At 42.9% G+C, this 17,811-nt stretch overlaps 1 protein-coding gene across 1 annotated transcript in view; it reads left to right on the top strand.

Moving 5' to 3' along the window:
* The first annotated feature begins 626 nt into the window (after positions 1–626).
* The window catches only part of LOC113404995 (heat shock factor 2-binding protein-like), a 44,682-nt gene continuing 27,497 nt past the window's right edge, over positions 627–17,811 (top strand). Inside the window, exons 1-3 of the mRNA XM_026651100.2 lie at positions 627–707; positions 4,099–4,249; positions 10,866–10,969. Of these exons, the coding sequence (XP_026506885.1) occupies positions 672–707; positions 4,099–4,249; positions 10,866–10,969 (291 nt within the window). The 5' untranslated portion in view covers positions 627–671. The remainder of the gene's footprint in view (positions 708–4,098; positions 4,250–10,865; positions 10,970–17,811) is intronic.

Genomic DNA, 17,811 nt, shown 5'->3' on the forward strand with positions numbered 1-17,811 from the left:
CAGACTAACACGGCTACCCCTCTGAAACCAGACATCAAACAGCTGCACTTTGTAGAAAATCCAAGTTGCCTGATTTCATTCCTCTTCCTATTGACTTTACTTATTGTTACTAGCTACACTCCCGCTCGCCTGTTTGTTCCTTTGGAGCTGAAACCTCCATAGGTATCAGTAGCCACCTAAAAACCAAAAAACCGCCCCCAGCACCAGCCATCCCTACCCACACAGCAGCAGCGTCTGTACCCAGCGCCCAGCCCGGGCACAACGGGCACTAGCAATAGGGCAGGTCCTTATACCAACCCCTTCAAACGCTCCCCCTTGATTGGCCAGCGTTGCCCACCGTCTGCTCCCCAAACACGCGCTCGCCCCCCCGCAGCTACCGAGCTGGCCCAGGCACCCATGGGGGCGGGGCCCACCCGCTTAGGCGCAGCTCAGGGTAGGGGTGCCCCGCCCCTTAACAACGGAGAGGGTGCCCCTCCCCCAGCGGGCCCGGCGCCCACGCGGCAGCGGGCAGCGCTTCCAACCAAGGCCGGAACCCGCCAGGCTCCGCCCCTCGCCGATGTGAGACTGGGAGGGCGGGGCGTTCAGGGGAGTCACGTGGCGCGGAGACGCGTGGCTGGTGACGGCGCCGCCGAGCTCCTCGCGCCGCGCGGCAGAGGGGCGAGGCCGGCACTATGAAGCGGAGCGCGCGCCCCGCAGGGGACGGGCAGGTAGAGCGGGCGGCGCCACCCGCTTTCCCGCGCGGCCCCCGCTCCCCCGCCGCGCAAACCCCGGGGAGGCGGCAGCCAGGGACCCGGCCTAGGCCTCCCGCCCACAAAGTGGGGGGCGGGGCGTGTCCCCAGGTGTAGGCGGGGGGGGGGAGCAGCGCCCTGACCCAGGCTGTGCAGTGCAGGGAGGCCCAGGGGCGCTGAGAGAAACGCTGGAGAAACAATCTGCCCAGGGAGGGGGGGCCTGACTGCCTAGGGGATGGAGGTGACTTTAAAGTGTGGAGAGAAATGTTGCAGGGCGGTTCTTGCTCGTGGGAGTTTTTGATCTTACACAGACCTGAAAAAGAGCTATAAGCTCGAAAACGTGTCTCTCTCACCAAAAGAAGTTGGCCCATTAAAAGATATTACCTCACCCACCCTGTGTCCCTAGTTACTTATGAAGCAGCCATTGCCACATAGCAGCTGAGCACCACACGGTACCTTTGTGCATTAGCGAAATAGTAACCACGTTTTACAGATGGGGAACTGAGACACACAGTTAAATGATCTGCCCACTATTGCACAGGGAAGTCTGTGGCAGTGTCAGGAATTGATCCCAACAGGTCTTCTGAGTCTAGACTGGGGCCTTAATCACAAAACCATCCTTCTTTCCTCTGCAAAATAGTTTGTATCTAGTTACTTTCTTTTTAAAAAATATTCCAACATGTGGGAGGTTTGAAAATACTCATTTCTGAGTGGAGGAAAGAAAATTAAACTTGGCTGCTGTAACTCTCATGTTGCATGAGATGAACTATATTCACTGAGAGAACTGTAAATTAGAATTTTCTCAATTTAACATCTCAATCCAAATGTTCCAATAACAGGCTTTTTTAAATTTAGTGTTCAATACTGAATATATCCATCTTTGATGCCAATTCCAAATTGCTTTCCATTTTTCTTAAAACTACTGATTTGCTGTTTCATCCTTGTTTGATCACTTATCTACCCAGTCCACTGATTGGTCCCACTGTTCATCTAAAGCAGGGGTCGGCAACCTTTCAGAAGTGGTGTGCCGAGTCTTCATTTATTCACTCTGATTTAAGGTTTCGCATGCCAGTCATACATTTTAACGTTTTTAGAAGGTCTCTTTCTATAAGTCTATAATATATAACTAAATTATTGTTGTATGTAAAGTAAAGAAGGTTTTTAAAATGTTTAAGAAGCTTCATTTAAAATTAAATTAAAATGCAGAGCCCCCCGGACTGGTGGCCAGGACCCGGGCAGTGTGAGTGCCACTGAAAATCAGCTCATGTGCCGCCTTCTGCACGCGTGCCATAGGTTGCCTACCCCTGATCTAAAGTCTTGCTGCCCCATTTATCTTCCCCTCCCTCTGAGTCCCTTGAGATTTAATTCATTTTAATATTTATTATTTGTAATATGGTAGCACTTAGAGACCCCAATGTTGTTGATGGGCACTGTACAAACATATGACAAAGAGATGCTCTCTGCCCTGAAAAGCTTACAGTCTATGTAAAGAATGTTACTTTAATATTTTCATTTTCACTCTGTTGCCTGAACCAGAACAACTGGGATTTTGTTAAATGCAAGACAGCACGGGTATGTTTTTGAAGTGGGGGTGGTGGTTGGGGGGAACTGCAAAAGAAACAAACAAAATGAGAAGTAAGGGAAGCATAGAAAAAGAAGAGAAAGAGGAGGAAGCAAGCAACCAAGAAGGGAGAGGAAATAATAGAAAAGGTGTGGGAGACATACAAATGCCATAGGTGTTGTCCTGATAGTTTAGTGGCAATGCATACTTGGAATGACCCTCACTCCCTCATCCAGCTGGAGGTGGGAATGTTGCAGAGACAGCTTAGCACTTTAGGGAAAAGGCTACATGTATAGTTCTTTAGCAACCCCTTGTGGCTGACTGAAGGAAGTTTGTATGCAGTGTTGTAGTCATGCTGGTCCCAGGATATTAGAGACAAGGTGGGTGAGGTAATATATTTTATTTCGCCAACTTCTGTTGGTGATAGAGACACGTTTTTGAGCTTAAACAGAGCTCTTCTTCAGAAGGAAGTTTGACAGGTTTGAGGGGGAACTGTTTTCACTAGAGGTTTCTTGCCAGCATGGTAGTTGCTGGCTTATTTTAAACATTAACTGACCAGTGTGGGCATACAGCTGTTAGGGCAGGTGGATTTGCAAGGCAAGAGGTGATAATCAGTTGCCTATCTATTTGCAAATTTTTCAGGGTTACTATCTGAACATCTCTGACTAGTACACATCAAATAAAGATTGGGGGATTTCAACATATCTCTAGTTTTGTGTCCTTTTTGGTAGGTGAGGTAGTCCCCATAATGCAAGGTTCTTGGAGAGGGAGAAGGGGGGAAATTAAGGTTCCTGGAAGGATGTTCCCTCCTGTCCCCCCTAAAAGAGCAGAATTTAAATAAAAAGGGGAAACAAGAGGGGAGAGAGAGACAACAAGAGAGACTTGTGGAAATGGACGGGATTGTAAGTAAAAAATTAGACACATATAATACAAAGTGATCAGAGTAGAAGAGAGTAAGAAATATGTTGCTTCATTCTAGGGAGAAAAAATTTGTGGGTTTTTTTTAGCACCCAGTCTAGTCCTTGGATGTAACATAAATATTATAATTGGATTGGTGGTTGAAATAAGCAAAATATCACTCTGAAATTTTGCAATCCTGCCTTTTGAAAGCATGTTGGAGAACAGATATTCCAGACAAAGAAAACTGAATCTCTTAGTGATAACTCTTGAATGTACAGCAGAGTTTTCAAGACAGTGCAATGTGCACCTTCACCGCTGAGATTAGAGTTCAGTCCTCAGTTTATTTTGGAACTGAGATTTTTTTTTTTAAATCATGGGTTTTTTTTAAAAACAGAGCTAATTTTCTCAGGCTGCAGAGTAGAAATGGATGCTATAGTAATAGTTAGATACAAGAAGAGGAATTGCATGACTGTTACTGGTCTAAACTCAGAATTTGCTTGTGTGTGTTTTTGGTTCATCATGAATGTTAATTTCATTTTTTTTATTTAATTGATCTTTTGTGGTGAATAGAAATATTTCCAGTAGAACAACTATTATAGCAACATGGTTGGGGGGTGGTTCAGAAAACTTCTGAGTTCATTTAAAAATATGAAAGGCATATTTCATAAGCCTTAGGACATTCTAAATACAGTAGTTCAGCATGTGTATGACACTTGCTATTTTCAAAGTCCCATGCTTTAAAAGACCACTAGATAACATTTCCTTTCAAAATAAAATTCTGTATTTCTGAACAGATATTGAACGGAGGGAGATGCATTTGTGGGAGTGAAGGAAGGATGTGTAACTAGAATACAAATGAGAGAATATTGCAGAGTAACAAAGATATCTGTGGTCTGTTCCATGTTTCAGAAGGCTGAGACCAAAGAGGAATTTGTTAAAGTCAGAAAGAGAGATTTGGAGAGATTGACAACTGAAGTGATGCAGTTACGAGACTTCCTACCTAGAATACTGAATGGAGATGTCTTGGAGAGCTTCCAGAAATTGGATGTTATTGAAACAAGTAAGTTGCACCACATTAGCAGCAATCATAAATACTTCCAACACTGTTTAGAACAAACACAGCCCAGTTTGTACAGATGGCTATAGATTTTTGTTGACACATTCTGCTTAAATATTTTGTTAAAGGATAACCCTGGTGTTTTTTAAAATTTCAGAATTAGCTAGACATATGTCAATCAATTAAATTTTTTTAAAATCTTTTAAAATTAGTTAACTGAAGACAAAACCTTTATTGATTCACGCAAGCTACCATTTTCCTATCAAAAGACAGAAAGGAAGAGAGATTGGGACAGAAGAAACTCATTCTGCACTGAAAATCATGAGAGAAGTGCAACGGCAGATGAGGCTCCAAAGAAATTCGACCTTTTGAACATAAGGCATATCTATCTGCTTCCCTTCAACTTTATATCGCAAACTACTAGGCTTCCCCCCCCCCAGCAAAATACAGGTTTTTTGAGATGGCAGAGGGTAACCCCTTTCCTATCCAAGCTCAACAGCTGTGGAGAAGAACTGAGGGAGACCATCAAAGAGGTCCAAATAGTAGTAAAGATGGTGCTGCCAGTGGCTGTTGATGCATCGTACATGGTTGCCAGATCCATGGTCATGGCCATTACACCTACATGGCTCTTGGTTGCAGACATCTGGTATTCCGAAAGAAGTACAAACTTCTATAAAAGACTTGTCCTTCAAGGAGATGAAGTACTTCAGTAACCAGATGGATGAAGTGCTCCATTCCTTCAAAGATTCAAGAGCTCTGCTGAGGTCAGTAGTAAACTATTCTCCAGTACCATACTATAAGCTGTTCTAATACCAGCTCCTACACGACAAAGAATGTTATCCTACCCCCGTAACTGCCAAGCAGAATAACCATCCAGGAAACAGCTTATTATTCCAGAAGAGACCCGTCATCTTCCATCGTGCACCCGAATCCCTTTCAGAGGCAGCAGGTTTGATGGGAGTGTTGGGAGCCTCATCAAGAGCAATCTGGAGTTGATCATCAGAAAATGCTTTACTCCCTTCCTGGGGGTGTGGCCAGAGATCACTGCTGACAAACGGGTGTTAAACATCATTGCCCACTGCTACCCCATCCTCTTTCATTTTTTTGCACCTTACCTACCACCTTCTACTGTCCCTCTTCAGGGACCCTTCTTGCGAGTGCCTGTTACAGAAAGAAGTGGCCTCTCGGAAGCCACAGAGAAGGTGCTGCAAGAGTACGGGGGTAGGGGCATGTGCTTTTAATTCTTCCTTATTATTATGAAGAAAAGGGGATTTTCGTCCTATCCTACACCCGAGGAGACCAAACAAATATGTACACTACCTCAGATTCAGGATTATTTCATCTCTTCAGGGTCAAGATCGGTTCGTGGCTCTCAACTCACAAGATAGACTTCCACATAGCCACCATCCGCCTGGCCCACAGGAAGTACCTGAGATTTACAGTGGGGCCTACTCACTAACAGAACAAGGTATTGTTATTCCGGCTCTTCACATCACCAAGAGACTTAACAAAATGCCTAACTGTGGTGATGGCAGCAGTGCACCTGAGAAAGAGGGTCATCCATATCTATTCATGGCCAGATGATGAGTTAATTGGAGGCAGCTCACGACAAGAGACATTGACAAGTTTCAGTTAAATCCTCTGTCCATTTTCCCAGCTGTACTTCCGGGAAATGTCCCTGTGGCTCGCCGCCTCCCCAACTCCCATTGGCTGGGAACGGCAAACCACGGCCATTGTGAGCTGTTTGGAGCCGTGCCTGCAGACGGACAACGTCAGCAAAATGTCTCGCGGTCCGCAAGCAGATTACCCTGATGGGCCGCATGTGACTCATGGGCTGCAGATTGCCCACCACTGGCCTAATGTATACTTACTGGCCAGAGAACTTATGTCAGCATGGAACCTCAGTGTTATTCTCCTAAAACTTATGGAGCGCACCCCCCGCTTTTGAGCCTGTCTCCTACTGTGCTCCATCCACCATCTCTCAAAACAATATTTTTTGGTGGCCACCAGCCAGCAGAGTGCGTGAGCTTCAGGCGCACATGACTGAACCCCCATACACATTGTTTCACACAGACAATGTGGTACTGGGATCTTATGAAGATTCATACCCAAAATGGTTTCTGAGTTCCAGTTAAGTCAATTCATTAACTTACCTCACAAAACAACACTCAAGACAAAGGGAGAAGAAACTACACAGTCTGGATGTATCCAGAGCTCTTTGAAATTATACTGACATGAATACATTTTCCAAAATGTCCTCTAATCAGTTTTGGCTACAGCTGGTTGTTTCATCGGAAAGTTTGTCAAACTGGATAACACAAAGTGTCTTGACATGTTACCAGTTGGCTGGTGTACCTCCCCCACCAAATATTAAGGCTCACTCCATCAGAACGCAAACAACATCTTCTGCAATTGCCTTATATTTCTCAAGCATTATTCCAAATTTGGGAGAGCAGTACTCCAATTTTCATTTGATTGACACAGCTGATACTCCTCATTCATACCATCTGGAGAAGATACTGTTTGCGAGTCACGTACAGTAGGATCCACGCTGGCACATACTTGAAGAAGAAAGAATAGATATTTACCCTACAGTAACTGTGATTTCGTGAGATGATGCTCCTTCCCTGCTTGTCAGAGTCCTCAGCAGCACAGGTTTGAGTTGCAAGGGAACTGAGGGAGGATTGCACCCAGTCTGCCCTTTATGCCCTCATGCAGGAGCATAAGGAGGCACAAGGTGCATCTGTAGCCCTGACAATCACTGCTGTTCAGACAACATTCCGAGCTTGTGCGCAGGTGGGGCATGTGCACTTACAATAGGATCCACACTGACTGCAACATTTCGAAGAATCACAGTTACCGTAGGGTAAGTAAGTAATTCTTTCTTTGTGTGGCAGTAAATAGAGCCACTTTAAGAACATAAGAACGGCCATACTGGTCAGACCGAAGGTCCATCTAGCCTAGCATCCTGTCTTTCGACAGTGGCCAATGCCGGGTGCCCCAGAGGGAATGAACAGAACAGGTAATCATCAAGTGATCCATTCCCTGTCGTCCATTCCCAGTTTCTGGCAAACAGAGGCTAGGGAAACCATCCCTGCCCATCCTGGCTAATAGTCATTGATGGACCTATCCTCCATGAATTTATCTAGTTCTTTTTTGAACCCTGTTATAGTCTTGGCCTTCACAACATCCTCTGGCAAAGAGTTCCACTGGTTGACTGTGTGTTGTGTGAAAAAATACTTCCTTTTGTTTGTTTTAAACCTGCTCTCTGTTAATTTCATTTGGTGGCACCTAGTTCTTGTGTTATGAGAAGGAGTAAATAACACTTCCTTATTTACTTTCTCCACACCAGTCATGATTTTATAGGCCGCTACTATATCCCCCCTTAGTCATCTCTTTTCCAAGCTGAAAAGTCCCAGTGTTATTAATCTCTCCTCATATGGCAGCCGTTTCATACCACAATCATTTTTGTTGCCCTTTTCTGAATCTTTTCCAATTCCAACATACATTTTTTGAGATGAGGCGACCACATCCTTACGTAGTATTCAAGATGTGGGCAAACCATGGATTTATATAGAGGCAGTATGATATTTTCTGTCTTATTATCTATTCCTTTCTTAATGATGCCCAACATTCTGTTTGCTTTTTTGACTTCCGCTGCACATTGAGTGGATGTTTTCAGAGAATTATCCATAATGACTCCAAGATCTCTTTCTTGAGTGGTAACAGCTAATTTAGACCCCATCATTTTATATGTATAGTTGGGATTATGTTTTCCAATGTGCATTACTTTGCATTTATCAACTTTGAATTTCATCTGCCATTTTGTTGCCCAGTCACCCAGTTTTGAGAGATCCTTTTGTGGCTCTTTGCAGTCTGCATGGGACTTCACTATCTTGAGTAGTTTTATATCATCTGCAAATTTTGCTGCCTCATTGTTTACCCCTTTTTCCAGATCATTTATGAATATGTTAAATAGGACTGGTCCCAGAACAGACCCCTGGGGGACACCACTATTTACCTCTCTCCATTCTGAAAATGGACCATTTATTCCGACCATTTGTTTCCTATCTTTTAACCAGTTACCAATCCATGAGATGACTTTCCCTCTTATCCCATGACTGCTTACTTTGCTTAAGAGCCCTTGGTGAGGAACCTTGTCAAAGGCTTTCTGAAAATCTAAGTACACTATATCCATTGGATCCCCCCTTGTCCACATGCTTGTTGACCCCCTCAAAGAATTCTAGTAGATTGGTGAGGCATGATTTCCCTTTACAAAAACCATGTTGACTATTCCCCAACCAATTATGTTCATCTATGTGTCTGGCAGTTTAGTTCTTTACTATAGTTTCAACCAGTTTGCCGTCCTGTAATTGCTGGGGTCACCTCTGGAGCCACTTTGTTCTTTCCCAGTGAATTGTGGGAGAACTAGTCTGTCCTTCTGAGCACATGGGGGGATTTGTGAGACGGCACTGGAGGAAGTTTTTAAAATTAATTTTTTTCCCTTCAGAATTTCACAGTTCGTTATTCAAATATAAGAGAAATTAATATTTAAAGTGATTATTCAGTTAACTAAGTGGTACTCTATGTTCAGAGAGGAGACCTGGTCCTGGTCTCTCATTCTGCAGATTGCAGTGGGTGAGACTGTCCTATGAAGACAGCCCACCTAGTGATGCAGGCTAGTTTGAAGTGGCATGGGGCTAATCTCTTGATTTGTTAGCATTATAATTGTGATGGGTTGGATCACAGAAACCCCCTTGGGGCTGCCAGCTTATGTGCCAAGACTACTTCTGCCCCTGCTTTCCCTGCCCACTTGGGACTCCAGCACCCTGTCTTGTTGAGCCAGACACGCCAGTTTGCTCTAACACAGACCCAGGGTCTGAACCATGTGCCCCAAAGCTGCAGACTTAACTGAAAGCAATTTAAGAAGTGTTCTTGTCTTTAACACTCAGATGCCCATATAAAGCTTAAACAGGGTTTATCTCATAAATTGTTCCCCCTCTATAACACTGATAGAGAGATATGCACAGCTGTTTGCTCTCCCCCCCCCTCCCCCGGTATTAATACATACTCAGGGTTAATTAGTAAGTAAAAAGTGATTGTATTAAATATAGAAAGTAGGATTTAAGTGGTTCCAAGTAATAGCAGACAGAACAAAGTGAATTACCAAGCAAAATAAAATAGAACACGCAAGTCTATGTCTAATACAGTAAGAAAACTGAATACAGATAAAAACCTCACCCTCAGAGGAATTCCAGTAAGCTTCCTTTTACAGACTAGTCTCCTTCTAGTCTGGGTCCAGCAATCACTCACACCCCCCGTAGTTACTCTCCTTTGTTCCAGTTTCTTTCAGGTATTCTTGGGGGTGGAGAGGCTATCTCTTTAGCCAACTGAAGACCAAATGGAGGGGTTTAAATAGACTTTCTCTTGTGGGTGGAGACCCCCTCCTCTCTCCTATGCAAAGTCCAGCTCCAAGATGGAGTTTTGGGGTCACATGGGCAAGTCACATGTCCATGCATGACTCAGTTTTTACAGGCAGCCGCCATTGTCTACATGTTACCCTGAATGTTCTCAGGTAGACTTCTTATGTGGATTGGAGGCTTCCAAGATTCATTGTCCTTTAAGTGTTTCTTGATTGGGCACTTAATTTGCACATTCCTTTCTCAAGAAGCTGACCAAATGCTTTACTAAGGCCACTTAGAAATCAAGCAAGTACACAGCCAATATTTATAACTTCGAACACAACAATGACACATGCATACAAATAGGATGAATATATTCAGTAGAGCATAACCTTTACATAGATATGTTACATAGCATATGTAGCATAAAACATTCCAGTTATATCATATATACATTCATAAGGATATTTCCATGAAGCCTTATGGGGTGCAACGTCACAATAATAATTTGCACTTGATTTCTATTTATTACAGCAAAGCACTTTAAATAAAATCATATTTCTAATAAATTTGGAGATCAGTTTCTCTTATTTAACTGTTTTTCTTTTTTCTTTAAAGCAATCATGGATCAGTTTTAGCCAGCTCTATAAAGATATGCGTAGCATTTATCTAGTGTTCCACAAACATTAATACATTTGGAGTGCTTGTACTACATTTTTTAATTGTTCACATACTTCATCCCCATAGATTAAATCAACATTTACTTCTAGTTGGTATTGGTATTTTCCTCATCTTTGCCACTAAAGTTGAGGGCAAAGACTCCAGATAATCTGCAGATTATGAAAACTAATAAAAAATAGAAAATGAACGACATTAAATATAAAGTTAATATTCTGGGCAAAAGGGAGCTCAGTTTCAACATAGCGTACTGTACCCTGTTGTGGTCAAGTAAGAGAGATTTGATCCTTCACCGTGAATTCTCATGTATTTCCTGGTTTAAATCTAAAACTTCATGTTCATTTAATAGATTTTTTTGTAATAGTTGTTTAATAATGTGACACATGGTTATAGTCCCAGTTGGCCACAAGGAGGAGGCCTGACACAACCAAATATTAAAGCAGACTCTTCAAATTGCATTTGGCAGAATCTTCATGCTTAGTATAAGGTAGCTGCTTGTAACTTCTTATTGTTTAATTTTTTCAAATTATTTTTTGTAGACATGGAGAAAAGAGAGCAAGAACTAGAGCAGGTAAGAATGGATTGTGAACACTTCAAAGCTCGTCTGGAAACAGCCCAAGCAGATTGCATGAGGGAGAAAAAGGTACATTTGTTCACAAAAAAGTAAGCTATGATCTGTATGCTTGAGTTTTAGTAAGAAGTGCAGGGAAATACCAGTTCAGCACTTGAACCTTGCAAGATATAATATCTCTTCAAGTATATGGCTTCTGGACAACCTGGAAAACTGTTGGGCATTGAGTTCATATAGCCAAATAATATGTAAATTGTGCACCTAAAAGTTCTACGTTAATACTTTTTATATGAAAGATTGTCTAGAACAGAAAGATCCATATGATAAGAGTAGTAAAATGAAACACAGCTGTAGTACTAATAATTATTTGAAGCTGGAATCTTAAAGGGAAACAAATTCACACTTCTGTCTGAATTTCTTTACCGCTTGTTATAAATGGCTCTAAAATAACTAATTACGTATTATTCCTATAAATGGAGTTGTGGGGGGAACTAAATATGTTTGATAATTGTGTTCCGAGATCTCTCCTTTTTTTCAAACATAAAATTACACCTGAATTGGTATAATAAAGAGATTGTCTCTCAGTTATACATGTATGTGTTGCATAGTCTACAGGAGGTTCAGAATAATTTGATTTTTTTATATTGTATGTGCCACAATTGTTACATGTCACAGGATGAATTTAGGACAGTTTTATCCTTAAATATGAATTTCCTTAATTTTTTTTTAGATTGACTCTTTTTGAATCTGGTTTAACACACAGCACTGCAAATCTACATAAATGTGCTCTTTGTATCAAGATTGAGAAACACACTGCTTGGGTGTTCTCAAAGCTTGTTGCAAGATCTTTTCAGATAGTTGACATCAAGAGCTGTTTGGAGGAATTAGTCCCTTGAATTTAATATAACATTTCTATAATATGTCTGTTTCAAAAGGGAAAATACATAGAATATAACACAGGCATTGCTATGCACAAAATATTGAACAAAACCGGCCCCAGGACCGACCCTTGGGGCACTCCGCTTGATACTGGCTACCAACTAGACATGGAGCCATTGATCACTACCCGTTGAGCCCGACAATCTAGCCAGCTTTCTGTCCACCTTATAGTCCATTCATCCAGCCCATACTTCTTTAACTTGCTGGCAAGAATACTGTGGGAGACCGTATCAAAAGCTTTGCTAAAGTCAAGGAATAACACGTCCACTGCTTTCCCCTCATCCACAGAGCCAGTTATCTCATCATAGAAGGCAATTAGGTTAGTCAGGCATGACTTGCCCTTGGTGAATCCATGCTGTCTGTTCCTGATCACTTTCCTCTCCTCTAAGTGCTTCAGAATTGATTCCTTGAGGACCTGCTCCATGATTTTTCCAGGGACTGAGGTGAGGCTGACTGGCCTGTAGTTCCCCGGATCCTCCTCCTTCCCTTTTTTAAAGATGGGCAATACATTAGCCTTTTTCCAGTCATCCGGGACCTCCCCCGATTGCCATGAGTTTTCAAAGATAATGGCCAATGGCTCCGCAATCACATCTGCCAACTCCTTTAGCACCCTCGGATGCAGTGCATCCGGCCCCATGGACTTGTGCTCGTCCCGGGATGGGAGCCGTCAGGGAACAGGGGGGGTTGGATGGGGCAGGAGTCGGGGGGGCCATTAGGGGGTGAGGAGCGGGGGGGGGGGGGGGGATGATAGGGGGCAGTGCCGGGCCACGCCTGGCTGTTTGGGCAGGCACAACCTCCCCTAACCGGCCCTCCATACAATTTCCGAAACCCAGTGTGGCCCTCAGGCCAAAAGGTTTGCCTGCCCCTGTGCTAGCTGCACCTCCAAGTGTGATTTGGCCTTCCTGATTTCACTCCTGCATGCCTGAGCAATATTTTTATACTCCTCCCTGGTCATTTGTCCAATCTTCCACTTCTTGTAAGCTTCTTTTTTGCGTTTAAGATCAGCAAGGATTTCACTGTTAAGACAAGCTGGTCGCCTGCCATATTTACTATTCTTTCTACACATTGGGATGGTTTGTTCCTGCAACCTCAATAAGGATTCTTTAAAATACAACCAGATCTCCTGGACTCCTTTCCCCCTCATGTTATTCTCCCAGGGGATCCTGCCCATCAGTTCCCTGAGGGAGTCAAAGTCTGCTTTTCTGAAGTCCAGGGTCCTTATTCTGCTGCTCTCCTTTCTTCCTTGTGTCAGGATCCTGAACTTGACCATCTCATGGTCACTGTCTCCCAGGTTCCCATCTACTTTTGCTTCCCCTACTAATTCTTCCCTGTTTGTGAGCAGCAGGTCAAGAAGAGCTCTGCCCGTAGTTATGCATTATTTTTAGAGCTTCGTCCTCCTGAAGTTCTAGTAGTTCCATTTCTATAGCAGATGTTTCTGTAATCACGGTTTTGGGAATCGGACAGCCATCGTTGATCACATCAACCTTGAAAGGGTTTACAAGAAAGGCGAAGCAGGATCTCAGCTTCTGCAAGTCTTCAAACCTGGACTGAAAGTATCAAGCAGTCCTTGTCAATTACCTCTGTATTCCTCGAGTTTGTGATCTTCTACTTCAATTTCAGGGAATGTTTTTACCCTACTCTTGAGTTGGGGAAAGTGATTGAAGTCTCTTGACACTATGTTGCTGAAGCTTTAACTTGTTCTGGAAGCTGAATACTGTCTGAGTAAGGTCAGAAATAATCTTATCCTTCCCTTGGAGTGCCAAATTGAAAGTTTGCAGATGCTGCATAATATCCGCGAAAAACATCAGATTCTGCATCCATTGCTCATCTTTCAGTTTTGGATAGGACTTTTCTTTTTCTTCAAGGAAAGCATTGAAAGGCTCCAGCAGTTCCACAAACTTATTTAAGACATTTCTGGTTGATAACCACCTCACAATACAGTAGAAAGAGATGTCATTAGGTTTGTCTTCAAGATCCAGCTTTTCAATGAAATTTTTGAGCTGTTGATGGTTCTTCCCATTCGAGCAGATGAAATTGACAAATTCTAGGACAGTTTTTGTAATATTTTTGTACTTGAAGTATCTGCCTGTGAGGTGTTTACAGTGGATGATAAAATGAACAGGGAGAAACTCTGGAAATTTGAGATTGCTTTTCAAGAGTCCGATAAGGCCTACTTTTCCCCCCACCATGGCAGGTACTCCATCCATTGCTACACTGACAAGTTTATCCAGTGGTACATCGGCATTTGTCAATGCTTTGTCAAGTGCATTCTTTATGTCAACACCACGGGTTGTTTCTTTTAGCGCCACTAAGTCCAACATTTCTTCTTTCACAATTACATCCACGGAAACATAGCGAACAAATATAGCTAGTTGTGGTCTATCTTGTATATCGTGGATTCATTGACAGGTGGAATGCTAGAGAATTCTTTAGATCGTTTTGCATCTTGCATGCAACATCAGCACTGATCTGGGAGATCTGCCTCTCCATAGGGTGGCGCGAAATTGGAATTTGCTTTATTGGTTGTTGAAGTTTTGTGTTACTTGGATGTAAAATTGCAACCACTTCTGCAGTATTCTTCTTAACAAATTCTCCATCACAAAATGGACATTTAGCACAAGCGATATTCCATGACATAACAAAACTAGCTTTGGTCATTGTGTCAGCTTCCTTACTGAACACAGAAAGTAGTTGACTGTTTAGGCGTGATTTTAATGCAGTTAGCTTGTTCTTCCTTAATTCTGATTCAGGAGTGTATTTAGACAAAAAGTTATTATGATTAGTTTTGTGGTGAGGTTTCAAGTTGCTCACTTTGTAGTGAGTGAGCAATGCTCTGCAGATAAGGCACAGGGGTTTACCACTTTTAACAGTGAATGCAAATTCTTCCTCTCATTCTGGCTTAAAACTTCAGTTTTCTTCATACTTGCGTTTCTTACAATTTGAAGATGTCATTGTCATCCACGAAATTAACGGAGGGTTAACACTTAAATCTAAAACTATTGAAATCTGAATTATGAACAGTAAACACAGCCTATGTTGTGCAGAATGTGGGGAGATCCCAAGTAAGGAGGTCCACACAGTACTATGTGAAGCAATTTCCTGTTATAATGGGCATGTGCAGCTGAAATCCCGAGCCTGGGCACCTCCTGCAGGGCTGGACTCCCAAGCACCGGCTCTTCCCATGGGGCTACAAACCCATGTATCAGCTCTTCCCAGCGAGGCTGCAGCCCCGTGCACTGGCTTTTCCTGGCGGAGCCGCAGACCCGTGCACTGGCTCTTCCTGGTGGGGCTGCAGCCCTGAGCCTCTGCTCCTCTGGCGGGGCGACAGCCCCGAGCTCTGTGATCCGCACTCAAACTCTTAAAGAGCTGCATTTTGGCCACGCCTCTTATAGTAATTTCATCTAGACCACTTTTCCCTAGTTTGCTTATGAAAATGTCATGGGGGATTGTGTCAAAAGCCTTACTAAAAATCAAGATATATCACAACTAGAGCTTCCCCCTATTCAGTAGACCAGTAACCCTGTCAAAGAAGGAAATTAGATTGGTTTGGCATGATTTGTTCTTGACAAATCCATGTTGGCTGTTCCTTCTAATCCTGTTATCCTCCAGGTGCGTATCAACTGATTGTTTAATAATTTGTTCCAGTATCTTTCCAAGTGTCAAATTAGGCTGATTGGTCTATAATTCCCCGGGTCCTCTTTGTTCTCCTTTTAAAAGAAAGGTACCATGGTTGCCTTTCTTTCGTCTTCTGTGACCTCAGCCTCCTCCAGGAGATCTTGAAGATAATTGCCAATGATGCCAAGATTGCTTTAGCTAGTTCCATAAACACCCTAGGATGAATTTCATCGGGTCCTGCTGACTTGAATACATCCAGCTTTTCTAAATATTCTTTAACCTGTTTTTTCCCTATTTTGGCTTGCATTCCTTCCGCCTTGTTGATAATATTAATACTCTTTTCTTGGTCAAGAATGAATAATCGTTTTGTAGTCCACTGTTTTTTTCACAAACTTAGATAACTGTGATGTCCCGGGTCTCGAACCCAGGCCCTAGGAATCCCCAGACAGCTGCACCATCCTGACCTCCACCCAATAACTATGGAAACCTGGTATGCTTGAGCAGCTACTAGGGCTGTAGCCTCAGCCAAGGCAACACCTATGGGAACTCTGATTGGAGGATCGCCCACCTCCACCAGGAGGAGGAACAGGAAGTTTGTCTGAGTAACAAGGTGGTGTCCTGTTGTGGCTGCATTGGACCCTGCTTGTTTCTGCTTACTGTACCCAACCCTGTTCCTGCCTTGGCTCCTGTACCCTCTTGTGCGCCTGCTCCATGCTTGATCCTTGCCTCTCCTCCTGTCTTTGCGCCTCACCTCCCAACCGCATTGATCAGTCCTGGCTGTGACCCTGACTCCTGCTCTGACTACTAGGCCAAACTGCCTACGTCTCTGTCCCTAACAATAACTTCTTTAGGAAATTAAGACACCCTCTGAACCTGAGCAAAATTGGAAGCATAAATGTCATCTTTGGTTCACTACTGTCGTCTTAACTAATCACTTTCTAGTTACGTAGTTTATCACTGTCGTAGTCATGAAGTTTGACCCTTCTTGGAAGATGCTGCACAGCACAATAACTAGTCAGTGGTGTGCACCCACAGTAGAATTGCTTCTTGGAGGGTTGTTAGTGTGTTTTTTGCAGGGTCTGTTTATTCCCCTGATCTTGTAAATATTATTTCTGGTTTTCATTCATTTGCTATGATGTTGTTTGTGAAGGGTTTGATTTTTTTGCTGTGGCTTTGCATTCTGACAGGCTTATCCAGTTATGACATTACCAAAGTTATGTCTTTTTAATCAACATCGCATTTCCCCTCCTAAGTGCAAAATGCAAACACTGAATAAATGCAATACAGAAAAGAAGAGGGATAGGAAGAAAGTTCAGTGTATTTGAGTAGAAGACTTGCTGCAAGATGGTGTCAGAAGCTAATGGATCTGATGTTGAGTTTAGAGAAAAGAGAGTAAATTCAACAAACTCATTTTTAAGTTAACAAGATTTTAATGGCTGGTTTTAATAACAGGCTGCTTTTAGTACCCCCAGAAAATGTTCCAAAAACTATTTACCAGCAACGGAAGTCCCAGATTCTTTGGTATCAGTAATTAGTGTAAGTCTATTGAGTAGACTACAGTAACAGAATATATTGTGGATTAATGCTGAAAAATCTGCTCAATACATTTCATTTGCAAAACAGTGAATCATACGTTGCATTTCCTACTGCCAGCAAATTTAATCAACACAAGGGTGGCTATAAGATGTGATGTAGGCAGCTAGATGTGGACATAGGAAAAGATCAGCAAAGTAGATTTTTAGACCAATGTGACCTGAAAGATCTAATTAAAGTAATCACTTCTAACAGTAACGTATGAATCTGTGAAGCATTGTGGATGGATAGGGGTACCATGTTATAGCAGCTTATCTTTAGGTGACTTTAACTCTTTCGGTATTTTCAACCCCACAACTTCAAAAATTTAGACAACCCCCCAAAATTGAGATCCCTAGCTTTGAAATCCTGAGCGTAGTGTTTTTCGTTTGGTTTGGTTTTTTTTTAAATCATATGTTTGGCTCTGGGTTTTTTTTCCATACTCAAACTTGTTAAGAAAATATACTCCCCCCGCACTCCTCCCGCCCTTATATGTGTTGGGATGGGAAACACACAGGGCACCCACACAAACAGGATGCTTTCTTCTGACATGGACTGTACTTTCCCCATTTTTAACTCTTCAGTTGGCATCCTTTTCTTTACTGGCCCCTACTCCCTCTGCTCAAGGCACTCTCCAGTAGCCTCCCCCCCGAGAGGTGTGGTACAGCCGCCCACCACCTCCATCTCCCTGTTTCCAGTTCCTGGCACCCCAGTTGTGATGTCACTCCCCCAGCCTCTATAGCACTGCACACATTGGGATAGTCTGAGTGGCCCAGAAGCCCATACCC

This window comes from Terrapene carolina, unplaced genomic scaffold (assembly GCF_002925995.2).
Source record: "Terrapene carolina triunguis isolate 2854851 unplaced genomic scaffold, T_m_triunguis-2.0 Scaffold30, whole genome shotgun sequence".
Classification (NCBI taxonomy): Eukaryota; Metazoa; Chordata; order Testudines; family Emydidae; genus Terrapene; species Terrapene triunguis.